General features: G+C 37.1%; 1 protein-coding gene across 2 annotated transcripts in view; it reads left to right on the forward strand.

The window, feature by feature from the left end:
• Positions 1–19,059, forward strand: part of LOC131693618 (transcription factor Ken 2) — a 236,950-nt gene that overhangs the window by 157,949 nt on the left and 59,942 nt on the right. For both annotated transcript variants that reach the window (XM_058981564.1, XM_058981565.1), the window contains one exon: positions 4,570–4,947. In XM_058981564.1, the coding sequence (XP_058837547.1) occupies positions 4,938–4,947 (10 nt within the window). In that variant the 5' untranslated portion in view covers positions 4,570–4,937. The remainder of the gene's footprint in view (positions 1–4,569; positions 4,948–19,059) is intronic.

The following is a 19,059-nucleotide window of genomic DNA, read 5'->3' on the forward strand; positions in this document are numbered from 1 at the left end:
CCTTTCGGCCAAATTACCCTTTCGGCTAAATTACCCTTTTGGACAAATGACCCTTTCGGCTAGTCCTTTTGGATATATGACACTTTTGAACAAATGACCCCGTTGGCCAAATGACCCTTTCGGTCAAATGACTCTTTCGGCCAAATTACCCTTTCGGCCAAATTACCCTTTCGACCAAAATACCCTTTCGGATAAATTACCATTTCGGCCAAATTACTCTTTCGGTCAAATTACCCTTTCGACCAAATTTCCCTTTCGGCCAAATTACCCTTTCGGTCAAAATAGCCTTTCGGCCAAAATAGGCTTTCGGCCAAATTACCCTTTCGGCCAAAATACCTTTTCGGCCAAATTTCCCTTTCGGCCAAATTTTTCTTTCGGCCAAATTTTCCTTTCGGCCAAATTTTCCTTTCGGCCAAATTTTCCTTTCGGCCAAATTACCGTTTCGGCCAAATTACCTTTTCGACCAAATTACCCTTTCGGCCAAATTACCCTTTCGGCCAAATTTCCCTTTCGGCCAAATTTTCCTTTCGGCCAAATTTCCCTTTCGGCCAAATTACCTTTTCGACAAAGTTACCCTTTTGGCTAAAATAGCCTTTCGGCCAAATTACCCTTTCGGCCAAATTACCCTTTTGGCAAAATTACCCTTTCGGACAAATTATGTTTTCGGTCAAATCACCCTTTCGGTCAAACGGCATTCGGTTAAATGCCCCATTCGTCCAAATGGCATTCGTCCACGCTGCATTCCGCCAGATGGTTTTCAGCCAAATGACCCAGAACCGAAAACAACAATTTAGTTATCTGTTCAAATATTCAAATTCTTCTATGTCTACTAATTTTTTAATGAAATTGATTCTTTTTATATCGTTGAACTCACGAATTAAAAATATAACAGACTGATTTTCCTAGTTCAGAAGAATTTCTAGAACCTTCAAATAATGGCAAAAAGCAGACCAGTAATTTTCATTGTTATATTCTGGAATATTTCCCAGTCTCCTCGAAAGTTAGCTTTATTGACTTTGAATAATCTTGCAAAACCACTGGGACTGTGTGAGATTCCCTAGATCAAGTAATAGGCTACTAGGCAGGAAAATATTTTTTCTTCAAAGACGTCTAGACAGTCGTTCATTTCTATCGCCTACACTTCCATGTCATCATCGTGGCTACTACCTTCATGTTCGCGAACTTGTTCTGACTTCTTCTTTGGTTCTGGCCCTTACGGGTCACGAGTGTGAACATTCTCAATGATGCTGCTTGCTGTTGATTTTGAGGTACTTGACGCAGCTTTTGCCGTCAATATTACCTGAACAGCTGCCATAAATTTAGTAATTGTTTGTGGTTCAAGTGATGATATTGGAGTATGTTAGTTATGGCATTTGCGTTTCGACATCGTCTCATCAGAATCCGACACTAACTTAGTGACAGGACTACGCTAGCACCGGAAAACGAAGACGCAACTTGTATTCCTCAGCAAACCCCTAGTCAAGCATGATGACCCGCAGGAGCTCATTTTAAGCTGATGAGAAACAGAAATCGAACGAAACCTTGGAGACCTTTGTTCGAATACGAGAAGTTGGAGTTATAGGGCTTTTTGTCATTCATATTAAATTTTATCATTTTCTCGTACATATATCTATACTATTCTTCAATCAATTTTGAAAAAAATACACTTTGTTGGAAATAAAAATAGATTCGTTACCGGTAAAATTCAAAAACATCAGATTTTTTGACGTTTTCCCTCGAATCCACAGCGGCGACTTCCGTAAGCCTAACCTCGATGTTCATCATCAGCAAATGTTTCATATCACGAATGTTCGGTCTTACACAATAAGTCGGAAGTCAATAGCTTCCGTATTTGGCAGGAGCACCACTAATTGCTTCTGCGACTCACTCATCTCGACAGATCATCACAGCAAGAATTAAAGTAAGTTTCTTGTGTTCTTTCGAAAAGGAACACAATATGAAAGGAACTGTATTTGTGTTTCGCATCCCACTGGCTCGGGCAGAAGCAGAAAGCTACACATTGAACGGTGTCTTTGGTGGTATGAAATAGAAATCTACCTCAACATTTTCTCTATAATTTGTTCAAACCAAACGAGATACAAATTTGTTAGAGTCATCGGAAAACGTGTTTTTTCTTAAATTAAATTTTCAAAATCTCCGGCTATGTGCCTGATCCACCAGGTGTATCTAGATTCTTCCAACTTTTTCGCAACTGAACAGGAGCGGATCCAGAAAAAAACGGAGGTCCAAAATATCAACTTTGAAATGTTCATTGTAGATTGTACAATACGCAATAGGGTATCATTTAATTAAAATCAGTTTTGGTAGTCGGATCGGGTTCGGAAGGATTTTGAACTTAGAATGAATTTGAAATAGTAACTATTTTAAAATTTCTCAAGAAGTTAACAATTCCGGACCCCAATACCCTCCCCCTGGATCCGCCACTGCAACTGGACAAGTCAAACCATACACATTGGCTGATTTTTTAAATTTTTTCAGATTTTTCCAGACTTTCATAATCTTATACGGCAAAAATTTATTTCCAATTTCGTAAAAAAATTGCCATGAATTCATGAAAAATCACATATTTACATTACGAAAGCAGGGCCGCGAACAAAAATACTGTGTTTTCGAAACGAAACGCCTGCTTATTATTTCGAATGTCGACTTCCTCTGAGAACGACTTGATCGCCGGATATACGCTAACTGCAGAAATAAAACACTACTTGTGTTCTCCACCAAATTATTGAACACGAGTAACGTTCCGTAGTTTGCTGATAAGAAATATAGTGAAATCGAAACCTGGCGATGGCTAGCTTGCCAATGTGTAGCACTACACTATATTCTCCTAAGGAGAAAATTGGATTAAACAATTTTGTGGATGAGTGACAAAATCTACCGACTTCATCTCATCAGTACCGTGGCGGACCGACTTGACCAACAAATGGAAAAATATACCACAGTTCTACGCAAGAGCTTGCTAGACGAAATCAAGTTTCAAGTTCGCTAAATTTCTCATGAGAAAACAGAGCTTATGTACTTCCGGGACGTCACTCGTGACCAGTTGTTTAGTTGCGAGCACATGTAGTATTTTCATTTTTGGATTTAGCGTCTATCTGGTGGTCAAGTTGGCCTGCAACGATACTAATGGAGCGAGGCCGAAGTGCAAATTCAGAACTGCCAACTTTGAAGCGTACCGACCTTTTATGAACATTAGTTCGGTCCCTGCAAGGCAAAATATAGAAACATTTGAAGTAGATGAATAAAGTTGGATTTAGCGATGCGAATTCATCTCATCAGTAACTGGCAGTAACCGTCTTGGCAATCAGTTAGCTACTAAATCAAAAAAGTCACGTGAACGACTAAACAACTGACTTGTTCCGAGTGATTTCTCAGGAAGCATGCAAAAAGCATGCAGAAGCTCTGGTTAACAGATGAGAAAACAAGATCTTATTTTTGTAATGCAAACTAAGCGACTGGAACTATGCAAAGTTACTCACTGAAGGAAAATTCTTTGTTATTAAACCAAATTCGTAAGTCAAGGGCATAATACCTAACTGAAAGTAATGAAGTTTATTTTTTTATTCAGTATCTAACTGGTTGCCAAGACAATGCCAGTTACTGATGAGATAAATTCGAATTGCTAAATCCAACCTTATTTACTTGAGTTGGTTGTTGTGCTTTTCATACACAAATGGTCGGTGTTAAGTCAGACCGGACTAAGTCGCAAAACATAAAAAATGAGATAATGATGTCACTGGATAGGAAATTTCGTCAGCTACATTCGACTTTTGCCAGATTTTGAATATGTAACAATAATGAACAATTATGACAAAAATTAATTTTCAATTATAATGTAAAGGATGTTACGATTCAAACTTTAAACTCGTTTTTCTCGAAATCAATATTTTGTCACTTAGTCCGGTCTGACTTAACACCGACCAAATAAGATTTAATTAAAATCATCCTTTCAGGGACAATCAGCTTCTAGATTAAGATAGGTATTGGTTCAGAAATCATTAACCAAAAAAATATTTCGGGTTTTTTGGTGGCGGTTTTTGTTCTCTACATTAATCCGTCTCAACTATTGCTTCGCGAGAACCGAACATTTAATCTATACCTGAACCAAACCTGCTATCGAACCTCACAGCTAACCAATCCTCTAGCCCCGCTGCGCTCTATCATAGCATAGCTTAGACGAAGCCGCAATTAGTTGTAGCATCGTAATGTGATATCATCACTCACAGCATTCCCTTTCACAACCACGATCTTGCGGCAAACTTTCAACTGCAACGTGACTGACTAGATTGTTGGCAAGAATATAGGAACAAACCTGACACGGTGAAATGTGCAACGATACCAGTTTCTAACATCCCCAACTCCCATACCCACCGTCCCCACCCATCAGCGCAGGCATCAGGTGGCAAACACATTACCTTTAGAAGAATATTTATTTCAAATCAGCATTCACCTGCCAAGCCGCTCATTCTACATACAGCAACTATCTATACAAAACCGGCAATAATTACAACTAATCCGTATTTCTCGTTTCTGCTTCTCTAATTACAGCGTCCCCGTATCACATCCGCGTTGGCCACGTTACCCTACAGGACCCTTCAACCCGGAACTGTATCCGAGAACCCATCACCGGCAGTTGTAGAAACATTCCCCGAACCCTGAACACACACACACATACCAACCAACCAACAAAAAAAACCCTCTTCGTCCTGCGCGGTGGCCAGCCGGAGAAAAGCAGTAACCAAATCCAAAACCCCGATTGTATTTAGATCCCCCCCCCACGATCCTAGCCGTACCAGAACACAGATCTCAGCGTGTGTGTCGTCGGGGTACCAGCATCGTCCGTCCAGCCATTTTCCGTGCTCGACTTCTTGGATACTTGGATACAGCTGGGCAGTACGCAAAACGCAACCGTGTAAATGCTTGGAGGTAGGTACCTAATAATTAATCATTCTGTGCGATTTGGTTGGAATGTAACCACTAAATGTCAATGCTGAATAGAAGGGGGTTTGTGTTTGTTACAAATTTGCATCTCGATCACTGTTGCATTATTAATGGTTTGAGCCCACTCCCGATCTGGATAAGGTTCCCGAGGGTAACCAGAGCGTTTCTGCAGCAACAGCAGCAGCAGCCAGTTTAAATGATTCAGATTTTTCCGATGGGACATGCAGCAAAGGAAACTAAGAACCGAGGAAATAACAGCAATTATCCGATTGGCGCGAGGCGCAACACAAGAACAGGAATGCGAGCTCACGATCGATGTAGTGAGAGGCGATGACGTGATTCGCTTCTGATGAGAATCGTACATACTTTCAAGTCGTGATGTTTTGATTGCTGTTGACGTGATTGGCGGAGGGAGAGGGTCTTAATTCAAAGGCAATGCTGCAGGAGGGATTGTGTCATTGAATGTATGTAATTGGGTAGGAGGTTTATACGGTCTTCTCAGAGCTATAATGAGAGGGGACGTTGAATTTTTAAATTTAATTTTTATATGCGGCTAATATTCAGACAATCCGTGGCAATTCCGATAGAATGAGGAGCTCTGTTTGATAGTGGTCAGAACTGCGGGTTAAGTTGTCGAAATCTAAACACGAGATAGGTTTTTTGCCAACTTTGTTCTAAGAAGGGATTCGTCGCTTAGTTATTTGAGGAATCGATATTGAACCAAGAGTTTGTATCCCTCTTCATGCAAACATATAAAAAGTAACTAATATCACCAAGCATCGCTTGTATATTCAAATGAAATTGGTGATAGTGTCAATTCATTAGTTTAAATGCGAGAATTTGATGAGATTAAAACGGGCTGCCGATGACTCATATCAACTGGAAAGCTACTTATTTAAATATGACGCTCAAAAAATCCCAATTTCAGCAAAATTCAAAATTCAGCACTGGATTCTTTCGTGTTCTTTTTACCTATCGTGTTCAAATGTATAGCAAATAGTCGTTTGACCATTATGTCTTTTCCAGCAGGGAATATTTCATTGGACCTTAGGTACTATCCAACTCACACTCCAGCAGGCAAGGAACCTCCTCATCTTTTGTACCAACAGATTACAACCATCCAAATGATACATTTCAATGCTTAACACCATACCCATCCCCAATGGTATACGCATTACATTAACATTATATTGGTTCTATATTTGCCCTATAATAGCACTAAATTCACATATAAAGCATATGAGGAATTCCACGAAGATCCGTCCGAAAATCTTTAAAATCGTGACCGACCATCTTAGATTCCAATGAAACTACACGTTTCACCGTCATGCAAGACTAAATATTTTCCACAGGTAATAAGATTATTTTGACTCAAGAGCAACTTTTCAAAAGGGCGTAAACGTTTCTACGTGCATGAATTTCAATTTTTTTTGTTCGATTACTGTATTTATACAGCAAAACTATCTGAGAACGAGTTACAGGGAATGAATACTTCTGTCTGAAAAAAATATACACTGAAAAAAATCTTGTGTCATTTTTCAAAACATTTTAAAATTACATGAAAACAACCAACATATGATTCAGCTATATAATTTAATCAACAGACCCTATGGTTGAAATATATTTTGGTTACTTTCATGTAACTTTCAAATGGTTTACAATATCGCCTTGATGTCAAAGAGAATGTTGCACGAAAGTTTACGGGCCTTTTGAAAAACCTATTATTGTTGATGGAGAAACGCCACTAACTTATGAAAAGGTCGTAATAAAACAAAATAATTGTGTTGTTAAAACAAAAGTTAAAATATCTCGAGAACTAAAATAAAATTTTTGTTAAGAGCATTTCGATTTAAAATGGCGTTTAGAATCATATTCAAAAAGAAAATTGTATTTTTGACTGCAAATAGTAAGAATTATAAAAAATGTCAAAAGTTGTTGTTAGGAAAACTTTTTTATTGAAAGCTTCTCCAGGATCCAAATACACTAAAAAGGTTGCTTTTACGCCTTTAAAACGATAAACATTAAATTTTTGACATTTTTTGATGGGGTAACGCGAATAACTTTTAAAAAGAGCATAATTACACGAATTAATTGTTTTTGAAGTAGCAAAATTTCAAATATCTCGAAAACTATCGCATTTTGGAAGATTTTTGTTAAATGCATTTTGATTTTAAATGATGCTTAGAATTATATTCTGTAATAAAATTACACTTTTGTATGTCAATTAGTATGAAATTTAAAAACAAGTACGAAGTTATTGTTAGAAAAACTTTTTTACCAATTTTTTCTCCATCATGCAATCACAATCAAAATGTTTCTTTTCTCTTTAGGTTTTTGGTAACAAAATATAAAAAATTTTAAAAAATGGGTTTTTTTCGCAATTTAAATTTTTATCATAAATTATTATTTTTTTGAATAATGACAACATTTTTTTCAGTGTATATTTTTTTCGGACAGAAGTATTCATTTCCTGTCCCTCAGATAGTTTTGCTGTATAAAATACAGTAATCGAGCAAAAAAATTTGAAATTCATGCACGTAGAAACGTTTACGCCCTTTTGAAAAATTACTCTTGTATCAAAATATTCCAATTGCCAGAGTATATCATGGAGATTCATACAGCGAACACACCTGCAAAGTTTCGTTCGAATCGACGATGGTCATATTTTGCGATTTTCTGCACTATTTCACGAGCATGAATGGTTCGTCGTGACTATTATACTATGAATCATGCACTAGTTCACGTATAAATGAATATCATTTATGATGTTGTGAACTATTTTACAAGCATGGATATTTATTCGTGTTTAACATATTCGAAATCATTGACGATAAATGAAAGAATTATTGAATAATATTCCGAGTTTCGTGAAATAGCTCACGAGAAAATATGTTTTGATTTTGTAAAATAATTCACGATCGTGAATATTTTTCATAAAGTTGTGAACTGGTTCACGTACAGAAATTCGATTTGGTAATGATATGGTGGAAAACGTGATTGAAGTTCACTAAACAAAAACAAATGTCTCCACTGACAAAAATGCCTACAGCGTTACTGACGGTAAGTTGAACATAACTATAAAATTCATGATTTTTGTTCATAGTCCTGTTTTCATAACGTAAAAATGTGGTGGTTCCAGAATTCATGGCAGTTTATTCACGATTTTGGGTACAATTTTCCCCGTCTATACTCTATTTAATCTTTACTATCTTAAAACGATTTCCTGTTAGGTCACAAATCGGTTGGACACATCTTCGTTTCTTTTAGTTCTTATTGCTCTTGATTCATTTAATTATTATTTAAAAAAAATCTTTTCCCGATTGTTACTACATCGAAGACCCGTTTTTATTAGCCCCTTTGGTGTAACTTTGGTTGACAAAATAGGGGCAATGACAAAACATATTTATTTATTTTCTTTTTTAAACCGAAGCTGTGAAAATATTTAACATTATTCCGTATACATAGTCTCATAACTTTGGCTGGTTAACGAAATCGGGTCGAAAAGCTGACAAAATTAGGGGCTGATAAAAACGGGGTTTCACTGTATTTCTGCTCTTCTTACTTTTTTCCTATTTCATTTTTTTATACCGTTATTACCTTTTTTGCTCTTTTTACTCTTATTACTATTGTTGCTTTTTTGCTCTTACTATTTTTTCTCGTTTTACTCTATTTTTTCAATTATTTCAATTATTTCAATTCACCTTGACTTGCTTATTTCATTTCTATCTAATTGAACAAATTCCGTTGTAATTCGCAAATCAGTTTGCTTTCTAGATTTTCTCTATTTTTAATTTTTGTTCTTAAAGACGTAAATTTATTTATTTTTATTTTTGTTGCTTATTTTACTGTATGTACCTGTTTACTACCTCTTTTACTTTTACTTTCACTGTTTGGACGTTTACCCCCTGAACCTCTTTACTCGTTTTACTCTAATTGAGCAATTACATGCCATCTCGCAAATAGATTTGCACTTTTTACTAATTTTACTCTTTTCACTCATTTTACTCTAGTCTTTCAAGTTTGTTTTGCTCATTTCCCGTTTTACTTGTTTATCCTTTTTCTCTTTATACCACTGCTATTCTGTTTCCTATTTATACTCTCTTTACATTACCTACTCGTTTTATCTTTGGCTTATACCTTATTTTTACTCTGTTCTCTTTATGTCTACTCTTTTTTAATACTGTCGCACTTTTTAGTCTTTTTGCTCTGATTACTACCCTTTTTGCTCTTTCTTTGTTATTTCTTGGAACACTTTGCTCTCTCTCGCTCTCTTTACTCGTTTTTCTCTAATCGAGCAATTCCACGCCAACTCGCAAATCGGTTTTCTCTTTTCACACATTTTATTAATTTGACTCTCACACTTCTTTTACTCAATTTACTCTTTGTAATCCTTGTACTCTTTTTGCTTTTTTCTTTTTATTCTCTTGTTATTCGTTTTCCTATTTTCAAATTACACACTCTTCTTACTCTTATTACTCTTTTTACTTTATCTGTTCATTTTACTTTTCTTACTCTCTTACCTATTTTTGCTTTTTTATTGCATTTCCGCTGTTCTTAATTTTTTTTATTCGTTTTACTCTTTCCCTGCGTTTACTATCTTTTTGCTTTGTCAACCCTTTTTTATGTTTTCGCTCGTTCACCCATTTGAAATTCTTTACTCTTTGAGCTATTACATGTCCACTCGTAAATCGATTGCACATGACCATTCATTGTCATAAAACTCTGGCTTGGTCAGCAATAATTTTTGAATGGTTGTTAAAAGGTAATACCGTCAAGTCGCCAGTTGCCGTACGTGCTCCATTCGCAGTGCAGTTTCAAAACCACGAAATCGACAAAACTAGTTCCCTGAAACCACAGATCCTCTCATTTCATCGTTTTATTCAAACATTCTAAATAAAGTTGAATCAAAATTTTAAATGCACGGTAAATGGATCCCTTCATACACACTTCATGGAGACATATAACGGTGACTGGTGACTATAACATGTTCCAAAGAAATTTCCTCAACTCCTTATTCTCGTTTTGTTGCTAATAGTTCTGTATTATTTCTAAATTGTGACGTATTATGAAGATATTTTTACAGTGACTATGAGAGCGGTTATCATTTTGATAAAAAAAAAACAGGGCTTGAAGTCACGCCAAATCCGCTTAAACGCACGGTGACTGGTGACTTGACGGTACAGTTAACTAATCATGAAAAAACTCACTTAAAAAATAGTGACCATTTCAAATTTTTAAGATTATTGTATATTTGAAGTCAGCATGTTCCTCATTTGAACAAATTTATTAAAACATTACAAGGAAAAAAATATTAGCATATTAGCGAACACGATGTCATTTTCATTCTCAAAAAATTAAAAAAAATATGGGAATAATTTTGGAAATATCTAAAAAAATTATATAACAACCTTCACGACTTTTTAGTAAGTTGGAACGAGTGATCATAGGAAGCCAAAAGCTAGATAGTATTTATATTTTTTTCACTTTTTTACTCTTTGACTCTTTTTCCTCTTTCAATTCGTTGTATTTATTTTACTATTTATCTACTCTTTTTTACTCTTTTAACTCCATTTACTCAATCCACTATTTTTTACTCGGCATACTAATTTTATTTCTTTACTATTGTTACCATTTTTTTGCACATTTTACTATTTTTAGTAATATTACTCCTTTTTTTCTTTTTTTTTACTTTTCATATTCTTTTGACTCTTTTAGCTTGTTCCATTTTTTACTCTGTACCCTCCATGGTGTTTTTACAATTTTTACCAGTCACACTCTCTCGACTTTCTTTATTCTCTATACCTCTGTTTCATTTCTCGGCTTAATTTTACTCCGTTATTCTCCATTTTTATATTCTTACTTATTTTTTTATTCTGTTTAATACTTTTACTCTTGCATTCTATTTACTATTTTTTTCTATTCTGATTTTTGTACTCTTTACTTTTCTAACCCTTCATACCTTTCACTATTTTCACTCATTTTACTAGTTTTTCTCAGTAACTTTTCGTATTTTTCTTCTTTTTCCTCATAACATCTCAAGTTCGTGGCTGTCGATCCATTATATGTATGTGCAAATCATACTGAATATGTAATATAAATTTCCACCATTGTATTTAACATAACCAGCAATGGAATCGTAGTTTGGACAAATGAGAAAGGCACAAGTGCACCACTAGGTGGGTTAAAACAGGTTTTTCATGTAGTGTTTTGTGTTCATGTGACTTCCTTTGAGACATGTTCGTGATCAAATCCGTACAACCAAGAATTTATTACTTTAATGCAATATTTACATTTGAATTTTTTTTAATATAGATAAGTATAAGCAAATCACTTCTTTAAAAAGCCAAATCATAAAATTATTGCTGAGAATCCAAACTAAATTTGCGGACTGGCGATTTTACTCAAACTTACAAAGTTTAACCTTGTTGTAACGATGTTTGCTACCTTGTTTCCCATTTCCCGAAAATCTTCTACAGCTTTAGCTAGCTAATTGCACAGTTCCCTTTTTCACTAGAGCCCACTATCTTTCGATAACACGCAGCTTCGGCCAGTTAGGAATATTGGCCTAGATCGGCAACAATTTTGACCTTTTTTCGGAAAACTGCTAATGTAAATGGTAATAACCCTCGCAAATCCAATGCCAAATATGATCCTTTACCGATAGCTCTACTGCACTCAGAGTTTTCAAATTTATATAGCAATATCTGTGGAAATTTGGTAACAAAAACAACATTTATTTTTTAAATATCCTATTGAAAGCACGTGCAAGAGCATATGCAAGAAAGAGAGGCAATATATAACTTTATGTAAGAATATTTGTTTACTGAAAAATCGAATCAATTTGCAGTCTTAGGCAATGTTGGTTGTTTTTCTGAATTTATTGTTTCCCTTTGCCGATTTTTCATATATTTCTGTATACAAACCTAAACATTCTAGTAAGTAAACTGCAAGTAACCTTTCAAGTTCATAGTTGGCATAAGGCTTATGGAGCTTATCACCTTTCGATTAAGAAATGTTCCGAAAAAAGTCAATTCGTGTGCCGTCCAAGTGTTGGCCTCTTCAGTTCAGTGGTGTAGTAACAAGATGATAAATTCGGCTAAAACAATGGTGGCGAATTGTGAACGCTTAGAGACGCCAACGGATGCTTCTTCCGTTATTAATTTTGGTAGATATGCTTGTTTATAGTTCAGATTGTTACAAAGCATTGTTTTTATCTACACCTGCAAATGACCTGCCACACTCAATATTTTTTTCGGATGATTTGACTTCCGTTTTGTTCAAAAATAGTAAACAACCTTATTTCTTTGCATGGACGTTTAAAACTAGCAACTGCTTAAAATCTTTAAAAATATTTCGTAGATAATACGACACATTAATATTTTGTCAAATAATCACGAAGCAGTTTACGGACCAGCTATTTATCCGTTATGTTTTGCTTATCATGGCGAGTAGTAGTTATTTGTTTATTCCTTGTCGATGATTCCAGAGCGACGATACGAGCAGAAAGGGGTGGACTTTTATCACATCCATACTGTAATTCCGCAATGCAAATTTGCTTTCAGATTTCGGTTTTCAGGTGATACACACAAAAAAAAATTAAACGACATGTAAATCAATACGAATACATACATACAAAGATTTAATCCAAAATTTGATTGAAAATTACGTTAAAATCAATTGGAGCATCAAACAGCATACAACTCTACACTTTCATTCGTGTAATATTACATGTCATTCATTTTACAGCAGTATTCGAGTAAAAATACGTTGAAGTGGTTTTCCGTTTAAAGAAACTGCAATTTTCAATCCACGTGTAAAATTATAATAAAATTCGTTAAGGAAAGCACGACAAGTCGTGTGTATTTCTGGTGGAACTTATTTTTACCTGCTCCAAATATGTGCATAAAAATAAACTTAAAATTACAAAATATTTTTTATGTGTAGTTAATAGTGAGAATAGAAGGATGTTAGAACGCAATATACAATACTTTTTGAAATCCGAGCTTTTTTTGCAGGCTCTCTCTAATGGATAACTCTGGATTTTCATTTCGGTCGCACACATTTGTTTTTTGTGCATTCTTCCTTCGACTCCATTTTTGACATTTTGCGTATAATTTAGCATATAGAAAACATTTGACATTTTACTTATAATTTGGCATATAAGAAAAAAAGATTGGCAACGATGCTGAAACTCCGTAAAACCAACAGGTTGAAAAAAAAAACTGTTCATGCGAATCGAGCATCATATTCAGAGTATTGCTAAAGTGAAGCCGATCAATCTTCATAAAAACATAACTATCGACTTGACAAAAACGCTTTTTTGTGATTGAACATCTTTTGATTTCTGGAACACATGAAACGTCTATTTAACCCCTTTACGCACCCTTCTTACTCACATACTTATTAGGGTGGGGCATTGTTATATGGAAAAACCTGTTTTAATCCACCTAGAGGTGCAATTGTGCCTTTCTCATTTCTCTAAACTATGGCACGGAGGCTTTTTATGTTCAACATAATTGTGGAAATGTCCATTACATTCTTAGTACACTTTGCACCTTTACACAATGGCATGCCAGCCACGAACTTGATGAGCTACGTGTCGACGGTGAAACACTTGAAACAAAAAATATCATACTTCATTAGCCTAATCAGCATTAGATCAATGTTATCTGCTTGCTAACTCATTTTGTCATGCGGGGGTGGGTATGTGAGGAGGGCGAAAGTCCCATGAACGAACGACTTCCCAGCTTAAATTGGTATGCTTTGTGATATAGTGGTGGTTTAAAGATGATGGGGTTGAAAGGGAGGGGTATGAGGGCTGGATGGGGTGGTGGTCTGAGGGGTGATTTAAGGAGATTTTTAAAGGAGGGGCGCGAACAGTAGAGGGGGGTGTAACCCCTCTCCGTAAACCATCAACTACGCTCCTGTTAAAATCCAGAAACCCTAAACGAGTTGAAAAAAAATTAGGCCGGGATTAGGTTGACGTTTTTCAGAGTGATTGCATAACCTTTCTATATGAGAAAGGCAAAAATGTGCCAAAATCCAAAAAAGTGAATCGTAGTCAAATTTTTTTTTCGAGTTTACATCAAATCTCGACGTTTCATGCACCTTGAACACATTTAGCATCAAAAATAAAAATTCAGTTTTTAATTTTTCCTATAGTTTATATGAGAAATTTCTGTGTGGCCGCACTCTGAAACCCGTAATTCCGGAACCAGAATTCCGATCGATCCAAAATTCAATAGCAGCCGATGGGAAGGTTGCACCTTTCATTTGAGACTAAGTTTGGGCAAATCGGTCCAGCCATCTCTGAGAAAAATGAGTGACATTATTTGACACATACGCACATACATACACACACACACACACACATACACACACATACATACATACACACACACATACAGACTTTTTCCGATCTCGACGAACTGAGTCGAATGGGATATGACACTCGGCCCTCCGGGCCGGGATTAGGTTGACGTTTTTCAGAGTGATTGCATAACCTTTCTATATGAGAAAGGCAAAAACGTAATCGTAACCATATGAACCGAGCACAACACTGTTTTGGTTCCATTTGGGGTCCCAAGTAACTGTGCAAAATTTGGAGTCGATTTGTTTTGACCCAGCGTAGCGCATTGCGTTTGAAATTTGTATGGAAATTAGTATGGGAAAACCTACTTTTTGCATTTTCATTTCTACAGACTACAATTCTCCCTGCAGTATGCAACTAATTAGATAGAAGTATAGTCCAGGATATGCTGAACAACTTTGCCGAAGGATATATGGTGTTAGAACGTCTCTAAAACAAGTTATAGTTGTTCACTGGCAGTGTTGGCAAAGAAAACGATTTTTGGCAATTAATTCGAGCTATCGAATTTTGAACAACTATAACTTGTTTTAGAGACATTCTAACACGATACATCCTTCGGCAAAGTAGTTCAGCATATCCTGGACTATACTTCTATCTAATTAGTTGCATACTGCAGGGAGAATTGTAGTCTGTAGAATAGAAAATGCCAAAAAAAGTAGGTTTTCCCATTCTAGTTTCCATACAAATATCAAACGCAATGCGCTACGCCGGGTCAAAACCAATCAACTCCAAATTTTGCACAGTTACTTGGGACCCCAAATGGAGCCAAAAAAGTGCGGTGCTGAAAAAATGATCATTTTACCCCACCCTAATACTTATAATATTACGGGAGACAAAGTCACCTATTTCGGATTGATTTATTGAATTCCCCAGTACTATACGATGTATATCTTGAGAATGAAAATGTTTATATTCATATACCTACAACACATACAATGTAATGCTTCCAGAGCCTCAACTCGTCCCACAGCAACCTAAAATATTAATTGAAATGCTAAATTAAATGTGATCATCATTAATCAAGCATGCACTAATCACCAGCAACTGGTCCGCACGGTTTGTCCCAAAGCTCCCTTCGTGGTGGCGTCGAGATCTCTATCGGATCGATTCCTACCCGTGCAAGCCACTTTTCCTGGTGTAATCGTTTTCCATAACAAATCACGCTAAATGCACTTGTTGTTTCTGTTGCCACCTCTTGCTTCTTACCGAAGCTGTTGCAACAAAAAAATAAACACATGTGAGAGAGCTGTGTATACATACGCAAAACAACCAAACCATTCGCTCGGATAGAATGAGTAATTAGATGCAAAAAAGGTACAAACAAGCCGCATTACAAACCCGTCTCGCCGCCCACCTCCCGTCACGAACAGTGAGTCTCGGCGTATCTCGCGCTCTCTATGTAGGTATACATGGAAGTGAATGGAAATGAGTAATTCTATATCTTACTTTTTCATCTCTTCCCCGACTCCATCGATGAGCTCAAGCGAATCTCAGCCCCCCCCCCCCCCCCCCGCCACACCAGAACCCGCATGCAGTGGGCCCTCCAGAGCCTCCGGAGTTGTTTTGCAAGATGATGACCGTACCCCGCAAAACACCGCTGCCGTAGCCGTGGTGGGAAATTGAGGAAATGTGTTATATAAATAAAATAGCGAATGTAAAGACAATCGCAGCGAAAACAACAGTAGAATGTACTTTCAAAATTACAACCCCCAGCCCTCTCGCGACCGCTCAGTTCCCACGTGGAATTCGTTTCATTTCCAACCGTTTCGTAACCTACCACCCCGCGGACCCTGAGCAGCAGTTTCCTTTCACTTGTCCGAGGGGCGGTCCGGTCCCGGTGTGCGCGACGAGCTGAGCAACTTTTCGCGATGCTACATGATGGAGATAACTTCGGGTCTGTCTTCCCGTTTCCCGTAGCTCCGGCCCAGTCATCCTCGGTGCTGTTATATAACACACTTCTCTCGATGTTACTTTTCCACTCCTGACCTTGATCTTGATGCTGAATGTAATAATTGCCACTCTGGGAGATTGTGACGAGCGCCGGTGGTGACGGCAGTGGCAGTTGTTGTCACACACTCATACACACTCCCGCCCGTGAAAGTGAGGGGGTAAAAGTACAGTGTCTTCGATACAATCGCACGTTGCGTGACATCACCCGGGTTCCATCCAGGGTTTAATTGCAGGGTGGATGATTTCGGTTCGAACCTGAGGTACCAATACGGCTTGTTCGTTTAGCCTTGGGCGATTGCTGATCAATGGAAGTAATTTGTAGTTATGGCGGCAGTAGGCTTGTTGAAAGTCAAATTAGTTATGGAATTACGACTTCGTCTCATCACCATCCGACACTAACTTAGTGACAGGACTAAGCTAGCGCCGGATCGACGGAACCCATTGTCTAGCGTGATGTCCCCCAAGCTATTGAAAGTCGTAATAGAAAATTCAAACTTAGGCCGAATATACTTATTCCGAGGTTACACTTGAAACTGTCACCAAAGCCGTGGCGTGGTCTTCTGGCGTCCTTGGCGGAGTTTCAGTTTTGCGCCCCTTTGGTGTTTACTTTGGCTTTCTTTTTCAGCTCGACCTTCAAATAATAATTTGTGTACATGGAAATGGCCCACCTACTCCCTGCTTCATTCATGCTTAACTGTCGTTAATGTCATGTAAATTCCAGCCACAAATCTTTTACTGTATATTTAGGAAATCAGTTGGCGCTAGGTGTTTGAAGGCGACGGAGGGAGCATCTATTCGGACGACTGTTTTTTAGAGTGCCAATGGCATGTATGTAAAATGGGTGATCATCGAATTTAATAACCGGACGCACCACAACAAAAAAGAAGTTTAGCTCAATTGAACGCGATTAAGGGGTTGCGCAAGCCGGCCAAATTGCAAAAAATTTTACCCATGAAAAAAACCCAAAAGGACTCTTAGATTATTCTAGAACTGAATTCGAATTATTTATGCTAAATGGCCTAGGATGTGATGAAACGTCGAAATCTACTGTCCCCCTGAATTTAGTTTTAAAATAGCCTTTATGAGGCTTGTAAATCCTGGATTTGAGTTGATACTGGGATTTGAAAAGGTTGCTTCCAATTTATTTTCTATGCCAAATGTCATAGAACTGCATGAAACAACGGATCTTGTATCTTCTCATAAAAAAATGTTCTGGTATTTTTAATTTTTAAACTGAAATTTTCAAATAAAAAAATTATGTTTCTTTTCGAATTGACATCAGATTTCGACATTTCATTGATTTCTAAAACAAATAAAAACTGCATTTCCAAACTCAAGTCCCATCTCAATTCAAAAATATTCTTTGTACCACAAAGACATTTTTTCAACATTATACTAGATCTCGACGCTTCATGACATTCTTTTTTGATTGCGCTAAAATTTTGCTTGGGGACTTTTTTCAAGGTACCAATACTTCAGAGATGTGTCCGATTTGAAATTTCAGGAAGATCATAAATATCGGCACTCTACCGTATATTAAGTGTACTCCTCAATTGACCCAAATGATCCTAAAATGGATTCGTCGCCAAAGATCCGAACTTACATTTAAAAACAAACATATTGAACTGGATTCGACCGTATCCAATCTTCTTTCGGATCAAAGATGGTCCGCGAAGTATTGTAATATTCCGCGCGAATCAGAATTGATACAACCTTTAACGTCATTCGAAAGCAAGATTGAGAATCAGAATACAGTGGTGCCAGATATCTCGAAAGTTCGCCTAGATAAGCTCAGGATTGTGATATTTTGTCTAAAGCCAACAAATAACGTTACTGGTGACAAAACTTTCATGAAAAACTAACGCGTTTACATGCCCGCTCATAAAGTTGAGATAGATGGTGTAGTTATCGATTCGAGCCTGTCATGACTATTTGCGCGCGTCCTGCATGCAGTATTACACTTATTAGAAACAAATGAGTCCTCGCAACAATATTTTTTCTCTTTTCAAAGGCCGCTAAATATATCAGCAAGAAAAAACTCTGCCACAAATCCGAAGCCAGCAACACCTGGTCAATTCAGAAGAAACAAAGTGTTTCCTACGGTTCCAGGAACACCAAAAACCATGTGACATTCCCACCAGAGATTCAACTTAGTGCAGGTTTGGTTAGACCTAGGTTGGGAACCAACAACTTTGTGATATTACGGAACTCGTCCCGGCATCGAGAAGACTTCAGTTGGTGTGCGGCATGGGGTTATCTTCTCGATGATAATTGATCTATTTTTTAACATTGACATTAGCAATAGTGTAATCTGTACGATATGTATCGAAGATTTAATAATAATAATAATCTAGTTTACTCCACGATCCTTGCTACAGCTTTAACCTTCCTGCAGTCGCGCTAGTGCACTAAGTGCATGCTGCTCTGAAAACTTAGCGAAATCATCTTAGAGCACCTGCGGCTGCTCGTTCAGTAGGCCATTGACGCGACTTCCGGAGGGTTGAAAAGGCGGCCTGCTTTACTGACCATGACCACATTTCCGTTCTCCTTATTCCTATGAAACTGATAAACGAGCGGAAAAAGTTCGCAATATTTTTCACTATTTTTGTTGAAATTTGAAGTCAGTTGCGTAGTCTTCTGACGCCTTTGGTAGAGTCTCAGTTATGCTCCTTTTTGCTATCTGCTTTGGTTTTCTTTTTCAGTTTGACTATCAAACAATAATTTTGTGTGTACCTGGGAATGATACTCTTATCCTGACTTATTTCATGACTTAACCT

Source organism: Topomyia yanbarensis, chromosome 3 (genome assembly GCF_030247195.1).
Source record: "Topomyia yanbarensis strain Yona2022 chromosome 3, ASM3024719v1, whole genome shotgun sequence".
In the NCBI taxonomy this organism is placed as follows: Eukaryota; Metazoa; Arthropoda; class Insecta; order Diptera; family Culicidae; genus Topomyia; species Topomyia yanbarensis.